This window comes from Dromiciops gliroides, chromosome 1 (genome assembly GCF_019393635.1).
Source record: "Dromiciops gliroides isolate mDroGli1 chromosome 1, mDroGli1.pri, whole genome shotgun sequence".
Taxonomy (NCBI): Eukaryota; Metazoa; Chordata; class Mammalia; order Microbiotheria; family Microbiotheriidae; genus Dromiciops; species Dromiciops gliroides.
This window is the reverse complement of record NC_057861.1, coordinates 632,399,751-632,424,329: the sequence shown is the minus strand read 5'-3', so window position 1 is coordinate 632,424,329 and position 24,579 is coordinate 632,399,751. Positions and strand designations below refer to the sequence as shown.

Genomic DNA, 24,579 nt, shown 5'->3' with positions numbered 1-24,579 from the left:
AAAAGAGACCCTATTGACATTGATAAACAACAACACAACATTTAACATTCTTAGAAACTTCATGGTTAAATTCCAGTACTGCAGTGATCAGGGGGGAAAAAAAACCTATTTCAAATGGCCAGAAGTGCAAAAATCAGAATCAACAGACTTTTCAGTGAGGACAAAAGACAACTAGAGAAATTGGAATTCGAATCTCACCCATGTATATGATTTGTTGCTTCATTTTTTTTTTTAAGTTAGGAAGCATGGGCCATGAACCCAGAACCATCTACCCAGCAAAATTCACTGTGTGCTATGAAGGCAAGAGTTGGTTATTTCAAAAACAAGTCAGCTTTGGGGGCAGCTAGGTAGCACAGTGGATAAAGCACCAGCCCTGGATTCAGGAGGACCTGAGTTAAAATCTAGCCTCAGACACTTCACACTTACTAGCTGTGTGACCCTGGGCAAGTCACTTAACCCTCTTTGCCCTGCAAAACCCAAAACTCCCCCCCCAAAAAAACCCCAAAAAGCAAGTCAGCTTTGACAAATTTATAGAAGGCAGATCCATTTCAAGGAAATTAAAAAATAATTATTGAAAACGATTCATATTTATCAAACCAAGACAATTCAGTTGCTAACAGAATGTGAGAAGCCTCAGAGAACTGTATCAGCTAAATCACTATATCTCAGAAATGAGAAAAAAAGGATAGAGATGCAAAGAGTCCATCAAAAAGCATTTATTAAGTGCCTACTATCTTCCAGGCACTGTACAGATCCCAAAAAAGGCCCAAAAAACGTTCTGGAGGAACGCTAGAATAATCCCAAAGTGAAGCTTCTATCATTTTTTTTCTTTTTTCTTTTTTTGCAGGGCAATGGGGATTAAGTGACTTGCCCAGGGTCACACAGCTAGTAAGTGTCAAGTGTCTGAGGCCAGATTTGAACTCAGGTCTTCCTGAATCCAAGGCTGGTGCTCTATCCACTGCGCCACCTAGCTGCCCCTAGCTTCTATCATTTATAAAAAAGAAAGTCCAAGGTAAAGGAAACCTTCATAGGTTTCTCATTTAATACAGAGGTACCTTATCTTCCATTTGGACCTTACATAAGACAAACACCTTTGCCCACCATATGTCCTACTGATTTGTGTCATCTGACAGAAATGAAAATATTATTGAACATTTATCTCCGTGATTGCATGGATCAGAAATCTTTTATGATCTTAACAATATTGCTGTCACTGCACAATGTTTTCCTGATTCTGTTCACTTCACCATATATCAGTTCATACAAATCTTTCCAGGCTTATCTGAAATCATCCTGCTTGTCATTTCTTATAGCACAATAATATTTCATCACCATCATATACTATAGCTTGTTTAGCCATTCCCCAATTGATGGGCATTCCTTTGATTTCCAATTCTTAGCCACTACAAAAAGATATGTTTGTACCGAATTAATTCTTCTTCTTCTTTCTTTCTTTCCTTCTTTCTTTCTTTCTTTCTTTCTTCTTTTTTTTTTTTTTTTAGTGAGGCAATTGGGGTTAAGTGACTTGCCCAGGGTCACACAGCTAGTAAGTGTTAAGTGTCTGAGGCCGGATTTGAACCCAGGTACTCCTGATTCCAGGGCCGGTGCTCTATCCACTGCGCCACCCAACTGCCCCCTCTTTCTTTCTTTCTTTCTTTCTTTCTTTCTTTCTTTCTTTCTTTCTTTCTTTCTTTCTTTCTTTCTTTCTTTCTTTCTGAGAGGCAGTGGGGGTTAAGTGACTTGCCCAGGGTCACACAGCTAGTAAGTGTTAAGTGTCTGAGGCCAGCTTTGAACTCAGGTCCTCCTGAATCCGGGGCTGGTGCTTTATCCACTGCGCCACCTAGCTGCCCCTGTACTGAATAAATTCTTGACATACAACTATCTAGTTTTCCTTTCAGTTTTTATTAAATGGGGATTCCATTCTCCAGTGTTTTTGAAGCATAGGCTTGCCAAACACTAACATTTATATATACATTGATTTCTATTTCTGGGTCCTCTATTCTGTTCCATTTTTCTATTATTCTTTTCCTAGAACCAATTTGTTTTATAATTATTGCTTAATAATGCAGTTTAAATAATATGTAAAGTAACAGGATATAAAGATAAAACTACAAAAGTCATTTAAGTTAGCTATATAATACATTGGAGACAGTATTGGCTCTTGAATTGGAATACTAGGGTTCAAATCTCATGTATGATATTTACTACCTGTGTGACGCTAGGCAAGGTCTTCCTGATTCCCGGCCTGGCTTCTATCCCTTGTGCCACCTAGCCACCCTAGAAAACTTTTATTTTACAGTTAAAGCAAACTGAATAAAATATTTGGGCGTTAACCTAATGAGACATACAAGAGGCCTATGTAAAGGCAACCTCAACATAATTTTGAGAGAAATAAAAGAATAATTGAACGAATGGAGGCATCTTCCCTTGTTCATGATTAGGTTGAATAAATATATTTAAAATGTCAATACTTTCCACATTAACTTACAGACTTAACTACTGGTATTTTGACCAGCATTGGGTTTTTTGTAGGATGTTGGAATGTCATAACAAAATTCATTTAGAAAATTAGATAGTAAAGAAAGTCAAGAACTATGAAAAAAACTGGGGAAAATCTCAAAATTATAAGGGAATAATTAGAAAAACTTTGGTGTTAAAAAAGAACAAAGAAATAGGACTTAACACATAAAAGAAGTTAGCATTTCATTAAGCCTATGTAAAAACACTAGGAAATAGAATCCTCATTTAATAATAAACTTCTGGGAAAAGTGGATAATTTTATGGCTAAAAAATTAATTTGGCTTTCTACCATGAACTGCAACAAACTAATTAAATAATCTGAATACTTTAAAAATCATAAAAAATGGGGAGGAAAAGAGATAATATATTTGTCTCAATTATGGAGAGGAGGGGCATTTTTATTAACCAAACAGAAGAAAGTTTTGGACCTAATTAGTGGGTTTTATTATACAAACAAAAAAGTTTTTTGTACAACAAAAAAGCAATAACTCTAAAATGAAAAGAAACAGACTGGGGGAAAAGATTTGCAATATATTTCAAACAAATGGCTAACATTCAGAATAAGGAACTCATAAAGACGAGGACAGATAATTTTCAAAAAAGGAAATATACTTAACCTCATGAAAAGATGTTCAGATGCCATAAACAGAAGGACAAGACAACCTTAAGAGATCCCCTTACATGGCAAAGAATTGGAAATTGAGCGGATGCCCATCAATTGGAGAATGGCTGAACAAATTGTGGTATATGAATGTAGTGCTATAAGAAATGATGAGCAGGCAGATTTCAGAAAAACCTGGAAACACTGAAGTGGGCTGATGCTGAGTGAAGTGAGCAGAATCAGGAGAACATTGTACACAGTAACAGCAACATTGTGTGATAATCAACTGTGATAGACTTCACTCTTTTCAGCAATACAGTGATCCAAGACAATTCCAAAAGACATGGTAGAAAATACTGTCCACATGCAGAAAAAAGAACTGTGGAATCTGAATACAGAATCAACCATACTATTTCTACTTTTTTTGTTGTTTTTTGAGGGTTTTCCCTTTTGTTCTGATTCTCCTTTCACAACATGACTAATGCAGAAATATCATTAATGTGATTGCACATATATAACCTATATCAGATTGCTTTTTGTTTTGGGGAGGGGGGAGGTAAGAGAGGAAAGGAGAAAAATTTGGAACTCAAAATCTTATGAAAACAAATGTTGAAAACTATCTTTACATGTAACTAGAAAAAATACTAATCAAGACATTCTTTGCTAGTATTTTATCATTAAAAGGACGTATCTATAAAAATGTTTATAGCTACACTATTTAAAATAACAAATAAGGAAACAATATATCTGTTCCAGAATGGTTCAAATTATGATTTATTAATGTGAAGTAAATAATATGGTGCTTTAAAATGGTAAATAAGATACAAGGAAATATGGAAACAGGGGGCAGCTAGGTGGCGCAGTGGATAAAGCACCAGCCCCGGATTCAGGAGGACCTGAGTTCAAATCCAGCCTCAGACACTTGACACTAGCTGTGTGACCCTGGGCAAGTCACTTAACTCCCATTGCCCTGCCCCAAAAAATAAACAAACAAAAAAAGAAATATGGAAACAACTATACAAAATATAGGTCCTTGCAGAGATGCAAAAAAGATCAATAGAACTATAACATATGCAAAATAACTACAATTATATTGTTAAAAGCAAGAAAACAAAACTGAAGGTTGCGGAACTACAGACCTAGAAAGGAACACAAAACAAAAGCTTGTTTGGCATAGTTGTTTCACTTGCTTCTACTTTCTTAAATGCTAATGGTTTTATGTAAGATTTTATGCCTTATTTTGTATTTTGGGGGGGCTAATGTTACAGTGTGTAATAAATTTTAGCAAAAAATATTTCATATATCTGATACATAATACTTATTCCATCTGTGGAAGGTATGTTTGCTTCTCCTGAATCATGTTACATATTTTGTTGTCAGTAAAAGATCAGAATGACAAGGTTTGATGCACATGTAAATGTGCAATAACTCCAGATCCAGAGGATGAAAACTGTTGTAGTAAATACTTTGTTAAATTGAACTGAATTGCCATAGTATTGATGGGCATGAATTTGGCAATTACTAAGTACTTGTTGGCTGATTCCATATTTATCCAGGGGTAAATAGTTTTTCTAAATAACCCCTTTCTGGCAAAGAATTGGAAATCGAGGGAATACCCATCAATTGAGGAATGGCTGAACAAGTTGTGGTATATGAATGCAATAGAATACTATTGTGCTATAAGAAATGATGAGCAGGCAGATTTCAGAAAAACCTGGAAACACTTAAGTGGACTGATGCTAAGTGAAGTGAGCAGAACCAGGAGAACATTGTACATAGTAACAGCAACATTGTATGATGATCAACTGTGATAGACTTGGCTCTTCTCAGCAATATAGTGATCCAAGACAGTTCCAAAGAATTCATGATGGAAAATGTTCTCCACATCCAGAAAAAAGAACTGTGGATTCTGAATAGAGGTTGAACCATACCGTTTCTATTTTTTTTTCCCCAAGGTTTTTCCCTTGTGCTCTGATTCTTCTTTCACAATATGACTAATGCAGAAATGTGTTTAATTTGATTGTACATCTAAAACCTATATCAGGTTGCTTTTTGTCTTGGGGAGGGGGGAGGGAAGAGAGGAAAGGAGAAAAATTTGGAACTAAAAATCCTATGAGAACAAGTATTGAAAACTATCTTTACATGTAACTGGAAAATAATAAAATACTTTTATGATTTAAATAACCCCTTTTCTGGTCCATACCTAAGATTAGAAATCAGCATATACATTCTTTGGCCATCCATATGGGTGATATTTTTGATGAGACCACCTAAGGGGTTCAGGTCTTACACAGTAAAGGGTATTTTCATTTCATGCTTACATTGATTAAACAGATTTGTCTTTGACTCTTTTCCATTCAGAGGGGTGACTTTTCCATTTTGCATTTGTGAACTAGGAGTTGCTACAATCAGGTTGAAGAATCCCCCCGTGAACAGCTTAAGTCTGGAATTGCTAACAGAATTTATAATAAACTGGGAGAAACTGGAAAATGATAAAAGTTGCAGAGGTGTCATCTTAACATCCGTATGTATTTTGTTTAATTTTCATTCACTATTGATTTCACTTTTCCCTCAAGCTGGGTTTTTTGAGTAACATGCAAATCTATCATTTGTTCAAGATTCAAAAGCCAAAATTCTTCAAATAGGAAAACAAGGGGATTAGTGTCATGATAATAATGAGATTCAGGAGAATAGAATAGGTGATCTTGCCAAGGATTCTGGAGCATATTGAGAAGAGTATGGCATTTTCCTGTGGGCCTGTTAGCCACTGGAGGACAGCCAGAAAGACAAGAGACATGCCAAGTTTAATAGGATGAAAGTCATAATTGAAGAATGAGCTATTATAGTCACAACTCCCATGGCCTGTGCTCTGGTCTGCAAGCAACCACAGGCCTGCTTGCCCTCTGACCCCTAAGAATGAGCCATTATAGGGGCAGCTAGGTGGCGCAGTGGATAGAACACCGGCCCTGGAGTCAGGAGTACCTGGGTTCAAATCCGGCCTCAGACACTTAACACTTACTAGCTGTGTGACCCTGGGCAAGTCACTTAACCCCAATTGCCTCACTAAAAAAAAAAAAAAGAATGAGCCATTATAGAAGAAGTTTTAAAGTGGTAGAGTAAATGAGAAGAGGGAAGTATTCTTGGAATTTAGCCTCAAAAGCTCCTGAAAATACTTCTAGTGGCTCCTCAGATGGTGAATGGCACTGTCCCCCAAATAGAATATAACCTCCTTAAGGTCAAGGACTTGACTTGGTTTTTTCTTGGAATTTCAGTGCTAAGCACGGTGCCTGGCACAGATAGGTGGTTAGTAAATTCTTATTGATCAATTTTCCTGGGCATGATGACCTGTAGCAAAGATGTGTGGGAAATTTTTAACCAAATCATCAGTAAAGCATAAGATATAGACCAGGCAAATCTATTTATTATCTTGCATGTATATAAATATATGAGTATATACATATATATGTATGTGTATATGTATGTATCTGTCTCACTGTATTGTATTAGATCCATTTAAGGGAGGTTAGAAAGGAAGTAGAAGATGAATAACTGTTGTCCTTGATGAACGCATAGTTTGATGAGGAAGATGGGCAAAATGGACAGAAGAAAGGACAAATGTGAAAATACTTAAGAACACATACAAGGTTTTTTCTTTGTAAAGCATAATCAATTTATGAAAAATCTGGGGAAGAAGAGTTAAAGAGATAAATGACCTGGCACCCTGGTAGGACTCACCTAGAAACTCAACCTTCAGGAATGATAATAACCTCCCTGAACTCATTCCTCAATGTTAGAAACAGGTAAACTGAGGCATGACTCCTGGTCTGGTGCAAAGAATGAAGGCTATTTTATTGTGATCTTGCAAGAAAGGGCAGGCACTGCAGAGGAGTGGTATCTTGCCACAGTGAAGTTCCCCTTTTTATCCTAGATCTAATGCAAAGTCCCTTCCCCCATCTGGGTTCACATTCTTCACGACACTTCTAAACATGTAGACCACGCCCCCAGATGTGGCGCCACTGTTGCCCTCAACCCATGAGACAACCAGACCCTGAGATTTTACGATTCTTTGTTCTCTAGCTTCAGAAAACCTCTGTTGACTCAGCAGGGAAAGGAAGGATAATTTGGGGGAGTGGGAATAAGCCTTCTAGGGCTTGAATTATGTAGTTAGTTCTTATCTGAGAGGAACATTCTCTGCTGGTTAACTATAAACTCAGCAGGAAAAAGGAAGAAATGGTGGAGATGGGGGGAAGAAACCCCCAGGACTTGAATAATATGTCCTGACTTCTGAGGAGGACACAGCATTCCTCTCAATGATTAACAGCCTCCTACCCAATCATGTCCTCTCCTTTGTACAAACCCCTTCTCAAATCCCACACTGACCACTCACTTATTTCTATACTCTCACCCCCCCACCACCACCATTTTCCCATGCTAAAGCTATCCATCCCTTCCACTGTGTCCTTTGGAATGCCTGCTCCATAGGTAACAAACTTACTTTCATTTAAACCTTTTACTTTCTCACTTATTCCATTTTCTTGTTCTCATTGAGACTAGGTTCCCTCCTGATGACACAGCTTCCCTGACCACCTTTTTTCCAACAGTTTGTACTTTCGCTTATACTCCTGACTGGAAAGAAACCTTTCTCAGTCCCTCTTAATGCCTAGTGCCTTCCCTCTGTGATTATCACCAATTTATCCTGTATAAATCCTGTTTGTATGTTGTTGTTTCCATGTTGTTTTCCTCATTAGACTGTGGGATCCTTAAGAACAGGGACTTAGGTTTTATTTTTTTACTTTATATCCCCAACATAATGATTGGCATATAATAAGTGCTTAATAAATGCTTGTTGACTGACTGATTCTGTAGCCTTTGACACTGTTGATCACTCTCTTCTCCTTAATACTCTCTTCTCTCTAGGTTTTCATGACATTGCTCTCTCCTGGTTCTCCTCCTATCCCTCTGCCCCTTCTCAGTCTCCTTTGCTGGATCTTCTTCATGCCCACTAACCATAAGTTTCCTCCAAAGTTCTGTCCTGGCCCACCTTCTCTTCTCCCCTTCTGTAGTGTTTCACTTGGTGACCTCATCAGCTCTTGTGCATATAATTGTCATCTCTATGCAGATGATGCACAGACCTGTTTATCCAGCCCTAATCTCTCTCCTGACCTCCAGTCTTTGATCTCTCACTATTAGGCATCTCCGACTGAATGTCCTGTAGAAATCTTTTTTTTTTTTTTTTTTAGTGAGGCAATTGGGGTTAAGTGACTTGCCCAGGGTCACACAGCTAGTAAGTGTTAAGTGTCTGAGGCCGGATTTGAACCCAAGTACTCCTGACTCCAGGGCCGGTGCTCTATCCACTGCGCCATCTAGCTGCCCCCTGTAGAAATCTTAAACTCACATGTCCAGAACTGAACTCGTTACCTTTTCCCCCAAGCCTTCTTCTCTTCTTAAATTCCTCATTACTGTACAGAGCACCAGCATCCTCCTGGCTATTCAAGCTTGCAATCAACATGTTATCCTTGACTCTTCACTCTTAGCCTCATATCCAATTATTTTCTAAGTCCTGAAGTTTCTACTGTCATAACATCTCTTTTGTCTGTCCTGTCTTCTCTTCTGACTGTGCCACTGTGGTGCCCATCCTCATGATCTCACCCTTAAACTACCATGGGGATTAAAAAGGTTCAAGAGATAAAGTTCCAGAGTAATTTAATCATTTTATTAATAAGGCTAGCAGTTTAATAATAAAAGGATGGTCATTTGGCTATATCTCTTAGACCAAAGATAATCATAGTGGTGAACTCACAGTTTATATACCCCTCAAAAGAGTAGATGGTCCCCACAGTGGGAACCAACCCTGATTGGTTAATACTTAAAAAAATGTTTTATTGGTTAATAATTAATGAAAGAATGAATATTACAATGAGGGGCTGGGCCTGAACTTTGCTTATATCATTTAGTTCTGAAGTTCTCTTCCCCCCTACCCCCCACCTTGGACAATTTATTCAAAGAATTTATGCCCCACCCAAGCCTGAGCAGAATATAATAGCTTCCCCGGGTGGAGTCTAAACAAGAAAGTTAGTCCAGTCTTATTATCAGCAATGTCCTTGAAGAGACTGGCCTTTTAAAATCAGGGAACTCTGGATTTCCCCAAATCATTGGTTATTAATAATCTATTATCTCACTACAATAGCGTTTTGGTTCTCCCTGCCTCAGATCTTTCCCCACTCCAGTCCATCTACCTTCAGCTATTAAACTGATCATCCCAAAGCTCAGGTCTGTTCCCATCACCTCTCCTATTCAGTAAACTCCAGTGATTCCCTATTACTTCCAGGATCGAACGTAAAATAATCTTCTGTTGGGCTCTTAAAGCCCTTCATAACCCAGCCCCTGTGTCCCTTTCCAGTCTTCTTTCCTCTCACTCCCCATCATGTACTTTGCAAACCAGTGACACTGGCCTCCTTAGAGTTCCTCAAACTAGACAGTCCAGCTGCTGACTATGCATTTCACTGGCCATCCCCCATGTCTGGAACTCTTTCTCCCCTTATTTCCACCTCCTGGTTTCTCTGGCTTCCTTCAAGACTCAACTAAACCCCTACCTTCTACAAGGAGCCTTTCCCATATGTTTAATGTGATCGTACATGTGTAGCCTATGTCAGATTGCTTGCCGTCTTGGGGAGGTGGGAGGGAAGGGAGGAAGGAAGAAACATTTGGAATTAGAAATCTTATGGAGATGATTTTTGAAGACTATCTTTGCATGTAGCTGGAAAAAAAATAAAATTATATTAAGATTACAAAAAAAAAAGAAGCCTTTCCCAGTTCTCTATAATCTTATTGTCTTCCCTCTGAGATTATCTCCAATTTGTCCTGTACATATCTCAGTTGTATACAGATGTTTATGTGTTGTCTCCCTAATTAGACTGTGAGCTCCCTGAGAGCAGAGACTGTTGGTTTTGTGCCCTTCTTTGTATCCTCAGCACTTTGCCCAGTGTGTGGTACATAGTAGATGCTTAAAAATGCTTGCTGGCTGACAGTTGTCAAGTTTCATACTAACCTTTGCAGACCATGGGATTCTATTTTACCAGTTCACCTATAGGAAATGAGGCTGGAGAACTGAGTCATACCGCCCAATTCACAAGACTGATTAATAAAACAACATGCCAGTTTTGTTGACAGTGATAAATATGACTGCTAAAAAGACCAGATAGTCAAGTGGGCTATCACACTGTCTTGCAAGAATATGCATTCAGAAATCCAATAGAAGACTTCTCTGTCAGTACATAGCTGTAGTAGGGTGCAGTAGGGTGAAGGTAAACATGTTGAGCACTCTTAATCCTTGACTCTCTTTGGTTCTAATATCTATGCAGGTCGACACTATGAGGTATCACTTTTCACGATGACCATGTTACACACAATTAATTAGACTTCAGATACTCCCTGACTCTCTGGAGGTTTCAGAAAAACCCATAATAGGTAAATGACATTCCATGGCCAAAGGTAGACTTTATTAATTAAGTCTCTCTAGAAGACTGAAGACTATAGTCATTATAACTGACATACTCTTCTCTCATGAGAAATAGTGAAGAGAGTAGGAGAACTGCTTTAAAAGCCAAGTCTTTCCTGTACTATAGTTGTATAATTTATTTTTAACCTAAGTGCATGACTACGCTTAATCTCTTTTACATTTTTTTAAAAAATTAATTTTAATTTTAATTTTAATTAGCATTGTACCAACTGATCATTGTGTCATCTAACATGTCAGCTATCCCTCTTAGCTTTGTGGAATAACCTTTTAAGAAATAGTTTAAAATATGATTGTACATGTATAACCTATATAAAATTACTTGCTGTCTTAAGGAGGGGGTAGGGGCAGGAGGGAAGGAGGAAAATTTGGAACTTAAAGTCTTATAAAAATGAATGTTAGGGGACAGCTAGGTGGCGCAGTGGATAAAGCACTGGCCCTGGATTCAGGAGTACCTGAGTTCAAATCCGGCCTCAGACACTTGACACTTACTAGCTATGTGACCCTGGGCAAGTCACTTAACCCCCATTGCTCCGCCAAAAAAAAATGAATGTTAAAAATAGTTTCACAGTTCTCTGATAGTTAACCTAGAATTGATATTAATTTATTTTCTTTATTATTCTCATATCCATTTGTTACTATCTTTAGTTTTTTTAGGGTGAGGCAATGGGGGTTAAGTGACTTGCCCAGGGTCACACAGCTAGTAAGTGTCAAGTGTCTGAGGCCAGATTTGAACTCAGGTCCTCCTGACTCCAGGGCTGGTGCTCTGTCTACTGCACCACCTAGCTGCCCCATTACTTTTAGCGCTTTTTTTTTTTTTTAAGTGAGGCAATTGGGGTTAAGTGACTTGCCCAGGGTCACACAGCTAGTAAGTGCTAAGGCTGGATTTGAACTTAGGTACTCCTGACTCCAGGGCTGGTGCTCTATCCACTGCGCCACCTAGCTGCCCCTGCCCCATTACTTTCAAATTATTCAAAGATACATTCACTAAAGTGTCTAATAGTGGATTTAAGAAGTTTTGATGGGAAAGGATCTACAACTCCTGAAGCTTTGGCTACAGGCTACCAAATTTCTCTCATTGAAAAAAAGATGTGAAGCAGAGAAAAGGGAGGAAGATATGATAGTTGACTTCAAATACTTAAAGAACTGTCTTATCAAAGAAAGATTAGACTTACACTCTGATAACAAGTCACCACAGTAGGGCAGATTGGTGGAAGTAACAAGGAGTCAGATGTTGCTTTAATATAAGTAACTTTCTAAGAAGTTGAGCTGTCAGATGCGTCCAGACATAATTTCCAAGCACTGGCTAGAAGAACTGTTTTCTAGCGGGGAGGGGTAGAATTGGAAGGGCTTTAATCCATCTCATCTAACTGGGTTAGACTAGCTGACCCTCAAGTTCCCTTCCAGGTCTAAGAGTTTGTGTGGCTGACTTATCTGCAGCTTCCAAGGCCTGCTGTGCTGTCTCTAAGGCATTGACAGGTCCAAGTAGAGCTGTTCAGCGTGCTTCTAGAGACCTCCCTGCAGATGACCAGCCATCTTTAAAGCAATGCTTTAGAGATGGTTGTTCAGCCTGTTAGGAATCAAACTGGCTTGTTAGCACATAATCCAGTCCCCTCATTTCACAGTAGTGGAAGCTGCATTCATCCAGGACAATGGAGAAGGAAAGGGAAAGTCGATAATTCACAAACTCATTTCTTCTTCTTCTTGTCCACAAGGTTATGAGTCAGAGTTTGTTAAATGCCATGCTGCCATTTTGATCCCCCATCCTGAAGCATAGGTCTGATCAAGTCACTCCTCTCCTGAGTAAGCTCCTGTTACCTCTACAATGCAAATTCCTGCCTTTGGCATTTAAAGACCTTAGGTCCAACCTGGGTCTAACATAAATTTCTAGGATAATTGCACTTTATGCCCCCTTCACATACGCCAGGGTCCATCCCAAGTTCATTCTCAGTGCCTTTGCATAGACTGTCCTCTCATGCCTGGAACACCCTCCCTCTTCACCTCTGCTGCCCCCTACCTTCCTTCCAAGTTTGGCTCAAGCACCACCTCCTCTTCCCAAAATCACTCCGTATAACTTTGTCTGTGTTTTGTGTATACTTGCATGTACATGTCTTCCTTCATAGACCTAGATAGAGTAGGGAGGGTTTCATTAGTGTCAGCTCCTTAGTGCCTTCCACATAGTAGGTGCTTAATAAATGTATGTTAACTGATCAATTGTTTCTTATTACTTCAGGACAGCCCCAGAATCTTCTCTGCTGGCCTGAATATCGTTGATATGTGTGGAAAGAACGCAGCACACTATGCTGAGTACTGGAAAGCGGTCCAAGAAATGTGGCTGAAGCTGTACATGTCCAACATGGTGGTGATAGCAGCAATCAATGCAAGTTGCCTTTTTGTCTGACTTCATGTTTTTTAAACTTCCAGGTAAAAACTAAGGCAGCTAGGTGGCACGGTGGATAGAGTGCATGGCCTGGAGTCAGGAAGACTCATCTTCGTGAGTTCAAATCCAGCCTCAGACACTTCCTAGCTGTGTGACTCTGAGCAAGTCACTTAACTGTTTGCCTCAGTTTCCTCATCTGTAAAATGATATGGACAAGGAAATGGAAAACCACTCCAAGAAAACCCCAAAATTGGGGTCACAAAGAGTTAGAGTTGACTAGAACAACTGAACAGCAACAACAAAAACTCTAGATGGAAGAAGTTCAGGTTCGCCACTTGGATTCAGACTTTAAAGAGAAGCATGTGCTTGCTGTTCTGGCCATGCTCTTTAGTTAGCTTTAGGTTGGCCTCTGCATGGTTCCATTGAGAGTTTGGGGGTCACAGAATTTCGATCTAAAAGGAACTTTAGTGATTCTAAGCTCATTCCCCCTCATTTTAAAGTTCAGGAAACTGAAGCCCAAAGACAGGAAGAGACTTAGCCAAACTCATTTTAACTAGTTAAGAGCAAGCTCAGGTTCAAACCTCTGTCTGTCCTCTGGCTTCAAATCTAAGAATCCCGCCGCTGCTCCATTGAGATGACCTCTGATGTATTACTATTTAAACCAGTTCCAAAAGGCTCCAAAATACACTGACATTTTATAAATCCCTGCGGATGCTTCCTTCCTAATGGGAAATCATTTGACCCATAGAAACATTCCTAGCACTTTCTACATGCTTTTGTCTGTCGGTTAAAACCTTAGGAGGTTAAGAAAGCCCAAAGCTACAGGCAGGCTTTGTTTTGTTTTTTCCTTTCTACTACAAGCGACAACAGATTCTTCCAGCACTGAATCTGATGATCTGTGTGTTAGCTTCGAGTGTCCAGATGCTGTAGCTGATGGAATAGCAAAACTGCTCAAAGGCAACATTTGGTTTTGCTTCTAGGGAGCAAGCCCTGCCGGAGGCTGCCTGATTTCCTTAGCTTCGGACTATCGAGTCATGGCTGACAATCCCAAGTACACCATTGGTCTGAATGAAACGCTGCTGGGCATCGTGGCACCCTTCTGGTAAAGCTGACCCCATCATAAGCCTCATCAGGCAGGCTTATGTCTTCTGCACGGCTGGGAACGTCATCTTGAAAAGAAGCTTTGGCTTTCCTTTTTTTTTTTCTTTTCTTTTTTTGGAGTCAGTCTGTTACCTCTTTTAGCACTAGATGCATCTATTTGTAAAAGTGCTGATCACTGATGCTCATTCCCTTCCACACAAGAGTTAACTGAAGTGTGTGTGTATGTGTGTGATTAATTCTAGGTTTAAAGATACCCTCGTTAACACGATCGGGAACAGAGCTTCAGAGATTGCCCTTCAGCGGGGGTTGCTCTTCTCTCCGGCTGATGCCCTCAGAATAGGTATGGTGGATCAGATTGTGCCAGAAGACAAGGTGCACAGCACAGCTTTCAGTGTGATGTCCGAGTGGCTGGTGATCCCAGGTGAGAAGATGCCTCTCTGCTAGGACTAAATTCAAAGGGGAGACTGGTCACTGAGGGAGAGAGCCCTTTGGACTGTTTCTGCTAGTGACATTTAATTTATTTTCCTCCTTTTGTTAAAAACTACCTATCACAAGGGAGGAAACTCTTGTAAGGAGAAAGGTACTGGATCATACTGCTGCCTTTGAAGCTTTGGCTTTCCAAAGTGATGTCCATGTGTCAGTCTACCAGTAGATCTAATCTACCATTGTTGGTTTGTCCCAGAGAATCACAGTAAAGAACATTATGAGGGAAGTTCCACAGAAACAGCTAAGTGGGAGGGAGATCAGAACCACTGAACTAACACGGGCAAGGGAGTTGACCAGGAGGAATCAGACCAAGGTGTGAGGGATTTGGAAAGGAAGTCCAAACTTCCCAGAAAAGATTAGACTTCAAATAGAAAGTGTGGCGGAAGTCCGGATCATGCCTGGGATAGGAGGTCATCAGGGTTATGCAGGAAAGTGGGCTTCCTTTCACAGCTGGGATGGGAGCAGGAGCTAATAACTAAGGTGGTCATCTAATGGTGTTGGGGAATGAAGTAGGACTTTATGATGGCATTTGGCTTGCTCTTAACATTATTACAAAATAAAGTCGATTAAAGCATCATAAGGTGGGATATACTTGTAGGAATACATTTCTGTGAATCCAGGTTATGACTTTAATTGGTTTGACATTTGGTGACCTAGAAATTAATAACATGTTAACCCTGTCCTTAGATCATGCTCGGCAGCTTACCAAAACCATGATGAGAAAACCTACTGCTGACCGGCTGTTGAAACAACGAGAATCAGATATTCAGAACTTTGTCAGCTTTATATCCAGAGACTCCATCCAGAAGTCTCTTCATATGTATTTACAATTTCTTAAAGAACGAAAATCATAAATGTTTAGGCTTCTGACACAGATGTCTAACTGGGGACACTGAAGCAAAGCCATGTGGAGACCTATGGGCCTTTCTTTGGGTAGCTGTAGATTTTTAAAACAGGATTTTTCAAGAGAAAATTCAATTTAATTATTTGTTCTTAGTTTGTTGATCTTTTCAGAAGATCCCATCCCCTTTATCCTCATATGCCAAAGGTATCCTTCTCTCTTCCCATCACTGCTTTTTGTCCCGTCTCCCTCACCCCATCCCACATGCACCTTGAAAGTGCTTGGGTAGGTTGGTTCTCAAGAGACTTGGCCAATGATGTGGAAAGGAAGTCTTGTGTTCCTGAGCAGCACTTTACCTGGGAATCATGAGTAGTGGGCTTATAGGAACTTGGAAATAGAACTCCTTTGCTAAGGGTCCTCCTTTGCTCAAAGAGAATTGTGAATGAAAGTCCTAAGATTTTTTGCTCCCCAGCCTCAGGGCTGCCTGGTTGCTAGTCGTGGGAAGCAGTTCTACAGGTAACCAGTGATCTGCAAGGAGCACCTCCCCACTCCCTTCAGACTCAGGGTGGAAATAGGTTTTCCACATGAACAAGATTTTTCAAATAAAGAACTTTTCGGGATTTTTGTTTGTTTATCATTGGAATGAGTGTTGCAGAGAAGGGGAATGGGGAAGAGAAGGAGGGATGATGGGATCTTCCCAATACTCATTTCTTGCAAGATTTATAAATGCTTCTGTTAACTCGTTCTCAAAGAGCTTTACTTTCCAAAGCCTGTTTTCTCCTGGAACAGTCAGCTTCATAGCCATTTCCAAATCCTATTCACGTGAGTGCCATTTCAGGAACAAAATCCAAATTTTGAACAAGGTGTCTGTTAATTGTATAGAAAATTCCTTCCTGATCCTAGATATTTTTAGTCTAAATCATCAAACATGAGATTGTTGTTCTGATCCTTTGGATAGCATAATGAGGTTCCTGAATGGAGCATAATTTTGGAGTGATGGAAAGGAAGGAGCCAAACCTGGGTGAACACTTCCTCCACCAGATATGCAAGAAAAGGGCCTGGGAGCCCTTAAAGGTGAAATGACTTGTCTATGACCAACCACAGTCACTGTGTCACATGACCTGAGTCTTCCAAAAGGCCTCTTGGGGACATGGAACCAATTTATTTGTGTTTTTTAGAAAAATCTGATAAAATTATAAATGGAAAAAGGCTATAAGAATGCAAGGCACAGGGGGGCAGCTAGGTGGCGCAGTGAACAAAGCACTGGCCTTGGATTCGGGAGGACCTGAGTTCAAATCCAGCCTCAGACATTTGACACTTAACTAGCTGTGTGACCCTGGGCAAGTCACTTAACCCTCATTGCCCTGCCAAAAAAAAGAAAAGAAAAGAATGCAAGGCACAGTTGTTTGGGAGTGAGCCCCTTAACTTCTGGACCTCAGTTTCTTTATCTGTCAGATAGAAAGAATGATTCCCTCTACTACATAACTCACATGGCTTTTATGACAAGTGAAATCATGGATGTGAAAAGCACAAAATGTAAGATTTATTATTTAAAAACTGACTAAGGATTCAGAGAACAGTGAAGATGTAGCATCCAGGGTCTCTCCTGGTTCAGTGGGAAGCCACATTTTTAATATCTGTGAGTAGCATTTTGTAGACAGAATGCTAGTTAAAAGTGACATCTTCCTGTTTTTTAAATAGACAAGTGGTCATAAAGTTGTTTTCTCCAAAGTAGGCTTTTACTGAACATTAAGAATAAAAACTCTTCAAACCCAGGAACTCTATGAACACAACTACCAAACACTCTTCACACAAATCAAATCAGATCTAAATAATTGGAAAGATATCAATTGCTCATGGATAGACAGAGCTAATATAGTAAAAATGACAATACTGCCTAAATTAATTTACTTATTCAGTGCCATACCAATCAGACTACCTAAAAATTATTTTATAGAGCTAGAAAAAATAATAACAATTCATCTGGAAAAACAAAAAATCAAGAATATCCAGGGAAATAATGAAAAAAAAGTCACAGGAAGGTGGGTTAGCAGTACCAAACCTGGAGCTTTACTATAAAGTGGCAGTCATCAAAACTATCTGGTACTGGCTAAGAAATAGAGTGGTAGATCATTGGAATAGGCTAGGCACAGGAAATGCAGTAGTAAATGACACTAGTAATGTAGTGTTTGATAAACCCAAAGACTCCAGCTTCTGGGATAGGAACTCAGTATTTGACAAAAACTGCTGGGAAAACTGGAAGATAGTATGGCAGAAATTAGGCATAGACCAACATCTTACACCTTATACTAAAATAAGGTCAAAATGGATACATGATTTAGACATAAGAGGTGATACCATAGGTAAATTAGGAAAGAAAGGAATAGTCTACCTGTCAGATCTTTGGAAAGGAAAACAGTTTATGACCAAACAAGAGATAGAGTATATTATAAAATGCAAAATGGATGATTTTGATTACATTAAATTAAAAAATGTTTGTACAAACAGAAGTGATGCATCCAAAATTAGAAGGGAGGCAGAAAGCTGGGAAACAATTTTTATGGCCAGTACTTCTGATAAAGGCCTCATCTCTAAAGTATATAGGGAACTAAATCAAATTTATAAGAATCCTAGTCATTCCCCAATTGAGAAATGGTCAAAGGATATGAACAGGCAGTTTTCTGATGAAGAAACCAAAGCTATCTATTCCTATATGAAAAAATGGTCTAAATCTCTAATGATTAGAGAGATGCAAATTAAAACAACTCTGAGGTACCACCTGACACCTATCAGATTGGCTAAAATGACAAAAAAGGAAAATAATAAATGTTGGAGAAGCTGTGGGAAAATTGGAACACTAATGCATTGTTGGTGGAGCTGTGAACTGATCCAACCATTCTGGAGAGCAATTTGGAATTATGCCCAAAGGGCGATAAAGCTGTGCATACCCTTTGACCCAGCAATACCACTTTTGGGTCTTTTTCCCAAAGAGATCATGGAAAGGGGAGAGGGACCCACATGTACAAAAATATTTATAGCTGCTCTTTACGTGGTGGCAAGGAATTGGAAGTCGAGGAGGTGCCCATCAATTGGGAAATGGCTGGACAAGTTGTGGTTTTTGAATACAATGGAATACTATTGTGCTGTAAGAAATGATGAGCAGGAGGAGTTCAGAGAAACCTGGAGGGTCTTGCATGAGCTGATGATGAGTGAGATGAGCAGAACCAGAAGAACATTGTACACAGTATCATCAACATTGAATGTTGATCTACTGTGAAAGACTGTATTCTTCTCACCAATGCAATGGTACAGAAGAGTTCCAGGGAACTCATGATAGAAGAGGATCTCCAAATCCAGGGGAAAAAAAAAGAACTGTGGAGTATAGATGCTGAATGAACCATACTATTTCTTTTGTTTTTGGTGCTGTTGTTTTTCTATTTTGAGGTTTTTCATCATTGCTCTGATTTTTCTCTTATAACATGACTAATGCAGAAATATGATTAATGTTATTATGTGTGTGTATATATATATAGATATAGATATAACCTATATCAGATTACCTGCTGTCTAGGGGAGGGGGGAGGGAGGGGAGGGAGGGAGGAAAATCTGAAATTGGAAAGCTTGTATAAACAAAAGTTGAGAACTATCTTTACATGTAACGGGAAAAAAATACTTTATTAATTAAAAAAAAATAAAAACTCTTACTGAAGAAGAACTAGCTGCTGGCCTGGCCAGCAACATGCTGACCACAAGATGCAGCCAGAAGCCCAGGCCTTTGGAATGCAAAAGGGGGCAGCTAACAGAAGCCTATTCTCCAGTTCCTGCCACAGAGCAAAATCAAGGATAGGAGGAGCTATTGCAGACTATGAGCCCAGAAAAAAGAAAAGTAGAAAATGAATGCATTCTGCTAATGCATCCAAAATCAGAGCTGTTGACCTTGTACATTTTGGAAGTAGGGCTTTTCCATTCTAAATTAATTATCTTGTCCATGGTTCTTGCTAGTTGTCAAGATCCATAGAAAACCCCTGAAGAATTTTGTGCCTGAGGCTTAGAGTGAACTCAGCAACTGTTAGGCTGAGTGAAAGTGCCCAGCAGAAAGCATTTGGTGGTGTCAGGCAAAGGGGAGGGGATTTGGCCTGGCCTTGGAGGTTGGGAATGAATATGTACTTCAAGGCCGCTAGAACTGTTTCAGGACCCCAGGACCTTGGGCCCTGAGAATCTTCAGTCTTAAAAAAGGAAAACATCTGTGGCACCTGACTCCACCTCCTTGAGAGTCCAGGAAATGCTGTCCCACCTTAGTGTCCTGCGGAGCTGTTGGATGCATGTGACAAAATAGGCATCAAGAGGGGCATCCTAGACAGTCCTTAGAGAGCTTCAGTGAGTTTTCAGTGTCACTTCTACAGGGAAATGGTCACTAATGGCTAACGCCTGGAAGGAGGAAAGAAGAGAGAGTCAGGCAATTCTTTGATCTTCAGCCCTTTTTAAAAAAAATCTTTGCAAACCTCAGTGATTGACTTTGGATGGTTGGGCAGGCAGGAGTAAACAAGGTTGAGTCCTTCCCAAAGTCCTTCCTCCAGCCAAGAGGTAATCATGAGATTAGTGTTCTCTTTGCACCAGAGGAAATGTTCCCTATGGGAGTCCTCACCCCAGAGAACAGTTGGTTTGATTTTTTTCCACTAGTACTCTATACAATTATTGATTTATGAAAATCACTTACATTGATCCATCTCTACCCCTATGGTGAACATTTGCAAAATGAATGCTGAAAACAGTGATTTCAGTCAGGACATAGATCTCAGTTTTGGCCAGGGTCAGAGATTAGTCTGAGGCTGGGAAACAGAATTTCTCAGCTTATAATGGCCCAGCAGTCTTTTTGGATAATGCCCTGAATATATTGCACTTACTTGATAAATACCGTTTCCAAGTCAGAACTACAGGGAAAAGCCAAAACTGCAGAAGAGGGCTCGGGCTTAAGAGGAAATTGATGTGTGTGCCACCCCACCCCCACCCTCATGCCTTGCACAGAAGTGGTTTGCAGTCAAGGGCAGGCAGTAGAGAAATTGCCTTCAGAGATGGAAGCGGGAGGACACTGACTACTTAAGGGCTCCACCAACTCATAAAAATAATGGAATTTGGCTAGATGCAAAATGGAAAGGTGTTGAGGAAAATTCTGTTTGGATGGCCCAAGTCCTTAGACACTTGATTATCTGAAAAGCTTTCTAGGGGCAGAGAATAGGCTTCTCCTTTTAAAAGCGAGTAGCCAAATGAATGAATGAATAAAATAGATAGATAGATGATAGATAGATAGATAGATAGATAGATAGATAGATAGATGGATGGATGGATGGATGGATGGATGGATGGATGGATGGATGGATGGATGGATGGATGGATGGATGGATAGATAGATAGATAGATAGATAGATAGATAGATAGATAGATAGATAGATAGATAGATAGATAGATAGATAGATAGATGGATGATAGAAAGTGAGTAGTCATGGAAAGCAGGTTCCTTTCCTGCACCTACCGCAGTCTGGTCCAAGCCAAAGGACTCCTGAAAATTATTCACTGTAGCTGAGTTGGGTGCAATGCATTTTCTCAGCCGAGAGCCACAGACCACAATCCTGTACATAGATAGGACCAGTGACTACCTCCTTCCCCAAGGGCCCCCCTCTCCCTTTGGCCCAGGGGAGAGCACTACAGCAGGAGGGACCCTTCCCCAGGCAGTGACTGCCTGCCCTCCCACATACTCCCAGTGGACTGACCACTCTCACCTGTCATAAGCACAGTCAGAATTTCCCACAGTGGTGTCAGTGTTATCTGGTATAAGCCATTTAAAAATCTCGCTGGTTCGAAGCCTGATATTGGCCCAGTCGTGCTGCTTGACATAGTTACAGTCAGCATTGAAGTCGCCGAGGAAAAGGATGTCCTGCAAAGAGAGATCAGTAATTGAAAGGGTGTGTAGGTGGCCCTGGCAATGGTTCAGAGAAAACATTACATATTCCCATGATATAAACATCTCCCAGGACTCCTTACTTCCTCCTCCTCTCCCTCATTTCTTGACTCCTCATCACAGGCTCTTTTATGAGGAAGTAATAGGGAAGGAGATGAGGGGGAGGGAAGATTAGGTAAATAGGTGAGAATGGGGAAGGAGGTGGGGGAGAAGTTGGGGGTGAGTGGGAATGATAGGTGAGCTCAGTCTTACATCAGTCCCCCACTTGTCAATCACGTGCAAGTAGACATCATACAGGGCATCAATCTCTGCCACAGCATTGTGTGGGGCCGAATGCAGGGGCACCAGGACAAATTCCTTCACAGCTGTTGGGGCAGTACAGAAGTAGACAGGAGTTAGTCCAGAGTGGTGAAATAAGGTAGAGTGTGGGCAGCGTGTGTTGAGCTGGTCCCACCTGTCTTTGGAGATGAAAACTTGACAATGAAAGGTTCTCTGCTGAAAACATCTTCAGGGTCCGGGTAACAGTAACTGTCCAGCACAGAAAGTGTCTCTGTCCTGGCGGAGGAGTAGGGGAACCTCAGTGATCAGGGTAGTTTCCTCCTCCTCCCGCTCCTCCCGATCCTCTCTCATTCCTCCAGTCTTTTTACACCTTACTTTCTGTGACCTGCCCCCCCCATACTCTGAAATCCCATGACACTGGCCTCCTAGGCATTTTCCTTGGCTGACCCCCATTCCTGGAATACTTCCCACCTTCATCCCCACCTCCTGGCTTCTCTTGGCTTCCTTCCAAGTCCCAGCTAAGGCTCCATCTTCTCTAAGAAACCTGTCCTGATTCCCTTTAAATGCCCATGTCGTCCCTCTGAGATTATCTTCAATTTATCCTGTGTATCTCCTTTCTACGTAGTTGTTTATCATGTCTCCCCCATTAGACTGGGAGAAAGTAGGGACTGCCTTTTGCCTTTCTTGGTATCCCCAGTGCTTAGCAATACCTGTAGGCACCTTAATACTTATTGACTGGCTGAGCATCCTGGCTTTTCTGGTCCTTAAGTCCCTCTCTCTGAACTTGTCCTCCAGCTCCATCCCCACCCCCTGCCCAGTCCTTTGGTTTGGGTCTGAGACCAGTCCCATGGAGTCCTGTCCTGCTCCATTCTAGCCCTTAGTGCCCTCGAACCTGTAGACAAACAGATACATCTCTTTGTAGTTGTCACGTCCCAGTGGCTCGCTGGTCACATAGCTGTAATTGTATTCGGATATACTGGAGATAGGCGAAAAGTGGGGAGGGGAGGGAGAGAGTTACACCCTTACACACATTCAGGTGGGAGGCAAAGACTTGGAAGCCCCCTCATCCAACACCCCCAGCCGGAGCCACAGAGACCGAGGGAGTGTGCTAATGAGCCCTTAGGCCCAGGGCGATCACGTACCGCCTCTGTCCCCGCCCCTGGAGTCCCCTTCCCTTGGGCAACCCGGCAACCTTTTCTTGTCGGACTCGAACCCCAGCCCCGACCTCCACCCTCGTGGCACCAAGCATCATTCTGAACACAATAACTCATCCCACCCAGGAAGAGGGCTGAAGGTAGGGATTGGGGGGGCATATTCTCTCTCTCTCTCTCTCTCTCTCTCTCTCTCTCTCCCTTCCCCCCCCCCCCCAACTCTCCATCCTTCGGTGTGTCTCTACGTGTCCGTGTCCCCGGGAGGCACCTGTTGATCTCCTCCAGGAGCGCGGACACGGCGCTCAGGTCCGGGTCTCTGACCTCTTGAACCAGGGTCACGTCATACTCCGCCAGGATCTTCGGGGAGGGGGCAAGGGGGTCACCCGGGAGGGACAGCACAGGGTTCCGGCCCCCAGTCCCCCGCTCCCAGGGACCCCCAGGCCTCCGAGCCCCGCCCCCTCCGCCCCCTCCCTCCGCACCTGCGCCTGGGTCCCGCCCCCGCCTGTGCACCTGGGCAATGAAGCTGCCGCAGGCTGGATCGGCCACTTTGTTGTCCCCGAAACTGCGGATGTTGAAGGCGCCCACGCGGAGCTGGGCTGCTCGGGAGGCGGCGGCAGCCGAGGTCGGGGCCGGGGGGCATAGCAGGAGCAGCAGCGGGGCTAGCAGCGCCCCGGGCAAGCGCATGGTCCGCGCACCAAACCGGCTGCAGAGTCCAGAGAGGACGCGCGTGAACTCACTTACCCACTCAAGCCGACAGTTTTTACACCTGCCCATTTGCACTCCACCTCTCCATGTGTACACAACTTTACACACGCACTCAAGTGTGTGGGTGTCTGCGTCCCGGTCCCCTTCCTCCACCCGCATCCCCCAGCCTCAGAGAGAGGAGCCGGAAGGAAGGGGGAGCCTGTGGCTCTTTTCCTCGCCTCGTCCTTGCCCCTTGGCCAGTGCACATCACGGACCTCACGCGGGAGGGGGACAGGACTCACGGGAGTCGGGAGCAGGAGTCGGTCTGCATAGGAGGAGGTTGAGGACACGAGTCCAGGGGAACGCCGAAGCTCCTGGGTCTGGTTCCTGTCCGCTCTGGGCTTTCCAAGTCTGGGGCAGCCTAGTCTAGGGTCTGAGGTTAGTTCAGGCACCGAGGTCGGACTGGGATCTGGGCTGAGTGAGATCAGCTCGGGGCCGGGAGCCTCACAGCATCCGGCGTCAGAAGCGGACAAGGAGACCGATCCTGTACAGACCGTATTTGAGCATCTAATCCCGGGGATGTCCCTTTCTCAGTCGGTACGAGGAGCGGCCCCGCCCCCTCTGACTGGGACTGACTCGGCGACGCGATTCCACTGGAGGTGGAGAGGGAGGTGCTGGACATTCGCCAACTTTGCGGCTCCCATCCTGTCCCTTCCTTCCACCCCGCAACCGCCAAGACTGGGAGAGGGGAGAAGGCAGAATTAACTCAGAAAAGATGGAGAAGTGGGAGGAGCAGGGCTTTAGACCGGGGGTGGGGGGGACACGGACGGGGACACACCCACACCCCCACACCCACACCCACACCCCAAACACCTTCTTGGCCCCACACTCCCTCTGTCAGATAGGTCTGGCCCCCTCCTTCCCCACCTCATAGCAGGTCCGTCTTTGGTGGTTGGAGTCTACAAAGAAGGCCAGGGCACACCCAAGCACATTAAGTCACCCGTGGCCGGAGTTAGGAATGTCGCTGGTGATGTAAGCCTATGGATGGAGCCTGCAGAGTGGTA

At 42.3% G+C, this 24,579-nt stretch overlaps 2 protein-coding genes across 2 annotated transcripts in view; one reads left to right on the top strand and one right to left on the bottom strand.

Annotated features, from left to right (window-relative positions):
- ECI1 (enoyl-CoA delta isomerase 1) overlaps positions 1-16,065 on the top strand; it is a 30,499-nt gene extending 14,434 nt beyond the window's left edge. The window contains exons 3-7 of the mRNA XM_043975363.1: positions 5,518-5,645; positions 12,871-13,017; positions 13,998-14,119; positions 14,361-14,539; positions 15,292-16,065. Of these exons, the coding sequence (XP_043831298.1) occupies positions 5,518-5,645; positions 12,871-13,017; positions 13,998-14,119; positions 14,361-14,539; positions 15,292-15,458 (743 nt within the window). The 3' untranslated portion in view covers positions 15,459-16,065. The remainder of the gene's footprint in view (positions 1-5,517; positions 5,646-12,870; positions 13,018-13,997; positions 14,120-14,360; positions 14,540-15,291) is intronic.
- Positions 16,066-19,289: 3,224 nt separating this feature from the next.
- Positions 19,290-24,224, bottom strand: DNASE1L2 (deoxyribonuclease 1 like 2). Its single transcript, XM_043975362.1, is given in 9 exon segments — positions 19,290-19,873; positions 20,976-21,072; positions 21,223-21,377; positions 21,654-21,815; positions 21,818-21,956; positions 22,573-22,656; positions 23,100-23,188; positions 23,342-23,534; positions 23,818-24,224. Coding segments are annotated over 9 exon segments (1,002 nt in total). The 5' UTR covers positions 23,847-24,224; the 3' UTR covers positions 19,290-19,819.
- Between the last annotated feature and the right edge of the window lie 355 nt (positions 24,225-24,579).